The sequence below is a fragment of the Crinia signifera genome, chromosome 1 (assembly GCF_055691185.1).
Source record: "Crinia signifera chromosome 1, ASM5569118v1, whole genome shotgun sequence".
Classification (NCBI taxonomy): Eukaryota; Metazoa; Chordata; class Amphibia; order Anura; family Myobatrachidae; genus Crinia; species Crinia signifera.
This window is the reverse complement of record NC_139217.1, coordinates 332319758-332323323: the sequence shown is the minus strand read 5'-3', so window position 1 is coordinate 332323323 and position 3566 is coordinate 332319758. Positions and strand designations below refer to the sequence as shown.

At 34.3% G+C, this 3566-nt stretch overlaps 1 protein-coding gene across 1 annotated transcript; it reads right to left on the bottom strand.

Annotated features, from left to right (window-relative positions):
- Window positions 1-857: 857 nt before the first annotated feature.
- On the bottom strand, window positions 858-1814 carry LOC146080024 (olfactory receptor 5V1-like). Its single transcript, XM_083186817.1, has one exon. The coding sequence runs from the start codon at window positions 1812-1814 to the stop codon at window positions 858-860; it is 957 nt and encodes a 318-aa protein (XP_083042943.1).
- Window positions 1815-3566: the final 1752 nt, after the last annotated feature.

Genomic DNA, 3566 nt, shown 5'->3' with positions numbered 1-3566 from the left:
CCGGATTAAAAGAGGTTCCGGACCAAAGGTTGCCGGAAAATCGGTGGTATACCTGTATATTCAAATTTTACTTAATATTCCATGTGATTATGGCACGCTCTACGAAGCCACATATTACAATGCAAAATGAAATGAGAAATAAAAAGTTCTTAGCTACTGTATGTTTTCTATTATAATTTTGATTATATGTCATTTTTGTGTCTTGTACTGTAAATCACTTCATTATATAATAACTTTAGATTTTGTTTTTGTTTAAATGTTATTTATTGATATACAATTATTGGTATATATTACTATGTGTTTAGGAACTGTACATACATTTTAATGTATCTACATTTTAAGGTTAATAATGTATACTGATTATACAGTAAACCTGTCATAAGTGATCCTTAGTGTATATGTTACCGTACAGAACATTCTTATATAATCATAGCTAATAGTGCAAATGTTTTCTGTATGTAGATAATGATAAATTATATACATGCTTTGTAATGTTATTGCATGAACTACTGTATGTAATTAGGAAATCCTTGGGGTTGAAGTACAGATGTGCATATGCTCATCTTACAAATGAGCCATGCTAAACATGTCTTGGTTTCTATGAATAGCGTGCCCAACTATAAATCTTCACCACATTATAGCTTGAATTTAATTGCATTTTTTTTTCTTTTAATATAAATTTTCACGAGTTTAAGAAACTTTTTTTATTTGATCTATATTTTACTGATACTGTATTGAAATGTTCAGTATGTACTGCCGAACACTTCTACAGATTTCAAAATTTATAAATCCAATTTTAACTCAAAATTTAAATTATCTTTCATATATTTTTTATATGTAATAGCATAGATTATGTATTATATGAGTAGTGAAATGAAATAATTATTATTTTGAAACATCTTTTTAATCTCTCCTTTGATTTCTTGATTCCTTAAACTATATATAATTGGATTCAACATAGGAGCCAATGAACTGTACAAAATTGACACTGCGCTGTCTCTCTGTAAATAATATGAAGACGAAGGCCTTATGTATATAAACACGGCTGTTCCGTAAAACAGGGCGACAACAATGAGGTGAGAGGAACAGGTGGAGAAAGCTTTATGTTTTCCTTCTTTGGAAGGTAAATGCAATATGGCAGACAGAATAAAAGTGTAGGAGATTAGGATTAATAGGAAAGTAGTGAAGCCTACACATATACCTCCCACCACAAAGAGAACAACCTCATTAACATGAGTATCCCTACATGAAATTTTCAGCAGTGGAGGAATATCACAAAAGTAATGATTGAGAAGATGAGATTTGCAGAAAGGGAGACTAAAGGTCAGTGTTGTGTGCACTATAGAGTTTAACAATCCATTGGTCCAGCAAACGGCAACCAGCAGAAGACAAGTGATCCTATTCATGGTAACCGCGTAGCACAATGGAGAGCAGATTGCTATGTAACGGTCATAAGCCATGACAGCTAAGAGGAAAGCTTCTGTTCCTTGCATGGAGATAAACATTAACATCTGTATTAAACATCCTGTAAAAGATATGATTTTCTTCTTCTCCAGGACATCGGATAGCATTTTGGGCACTGTTACAGAAATATAACAAATATCAAGAAACGACAGGTTGCCTAAAAAGTAGAACATCGGTGACTGAAGTTTGGAGTCCAAATAGGTCACAAATACAATACTCAAGTTGCCCAAAAGGCTCATGATATACATGCAAAGAAAGAGCGCAAATAGTCCACTTTCAGATCCGAAAATATTAGGGAATCCTTGGAAAATAAATTCATTCCAAGGTCTGCTTATATTTATGTCTGTCATGTTTTCAATAATGTAATTATTTATGTTAGGTATACAGTACTATATACCAAGTTATATAACTGCAATTCTCTGTATCTTTGGGCCTTGTAATGCAGACAGCAAACATAAACTTTCGAGATTGCTAAATTAAGACGTAGTAACATTTATATTGCTGAAGTTTAGATATAATTATATAAATGCTACCAGTCCAAAAGAACACTGAATGTATTCTTGTGAACACCTTTATCTGCAGAGATATCAGTTGTGTGCAAACCTTTAATTATCATAATTTATATTCAAGATCTATTACCCATGAGATTATATATTTGCTTTGACACATTGTTGTCTGTGGTGGCCTGCTCCCATCGGACTTACTGTAATCATAGAGACTGGGTGTTAGGATAGGACTTGAAGTGAAATGAGGTCCCTTGACATTTGCCTGCAAACATACATATATGTATTTGTATGTATACAGTATATGTACATTAAAAAGGGAAAGCAGTTAAACAAACTTAACATTTTGGTAACTGAACTGACACTTTTGCATGTTTGTGTGGCCCCAGCAAAGACAACATTTAGGTGGGTCGGTTAAACCAACATAACAATGGGCCTTATTTTGGTTCATTCTTTCTGACAAAATCCTTCTTAGATGGGCAAAACCATGTGCACTGCAGGTGGGGCAGATGTAACATGTGCAGAGAGAATTAGATTTGGGCGGGGTTTGTACTTCAAATTGATATCTAAATTGCAGTGTAAAAATAAAGCAGTCAGTATTTACCCTGCACAGAAACAAAATTACTCACCCAAATCTAATTCTCTCTGCACATGTTACATCTGCCCCCCCTGCAGTGCACATGGTTTTGTCCATCTAAGAAGGATTTTGTCAGAAAGAATGAACCAAAATAAGGCCCAATGTGCTTAAGGTTAACATTGTCATCATCCTCATCATCACTGTTGTTAATATCATCATGACACAATATTAGCTCATCTTCATTGGATTGCACTTGTACAGTCACTGAAATTTGTCAGCAAAGGTATTTCTTAGAATTTGTAGTTAATTTTTATAAACATTAGTATTTCCACATTTTGTAAAAGTAGCCACCTACAGTGATTTCTCACAAATGTCTTCCTGGTGACACATGCTGAATACCCCGCTGATTGACAGCAATCACATTGACTGGGGATGTTTCATTGTTTCAAAAAGAGAATTAGTGCCCTCAATCCCACCATATATAAAATAGGGACAAATGGCTGATTGGCATGGCCACATAATTGTACCAATTCACAATACACCACACAGTAGTGTCCATTATTCACATTAAACCATGCAATAGTGTCCCTATACATGTTATGCCACACAGTAGCGCATTATAACACAATAAAGTCCATTACACACATTATGCCAGGTAGTGTGTGTGTGTGTGTGTGTGTGTGTCTGTCTGTCTTTGAATGTGTGACTTTAGTATCTGATTTATAAAGTAGATAGCTAGCTATAATTCCAGAGTAACAGGACCCTGTTCAAAACGTTGGAATTTGAGCACATGTATACAGGCCAATAGGGGAACTATTCTGTCTGCATTTGCCAGCATATCTGATATGTTTGCATTTATCAGCATATCTAACATTGGTTGAAAAATAAATATAGAAATTGTTGTGTCACAATATTATGATAACCAACTAGTAGTCACAGTAACCATAGTGTGATGCATAGACTGCTGGAGGATCCTATCTGACCTAGGGAAGATGATCAGCATATATATATATATATATATA

Coding starts and splice junctions, on each gene's coding strand:
- LOC146080024 (XM_083186817.1), bottom strand. CDS start 1,814: ATGACAGACATAAATATAAGCAGACCTTGGAATGAATTTATTTTCCAA.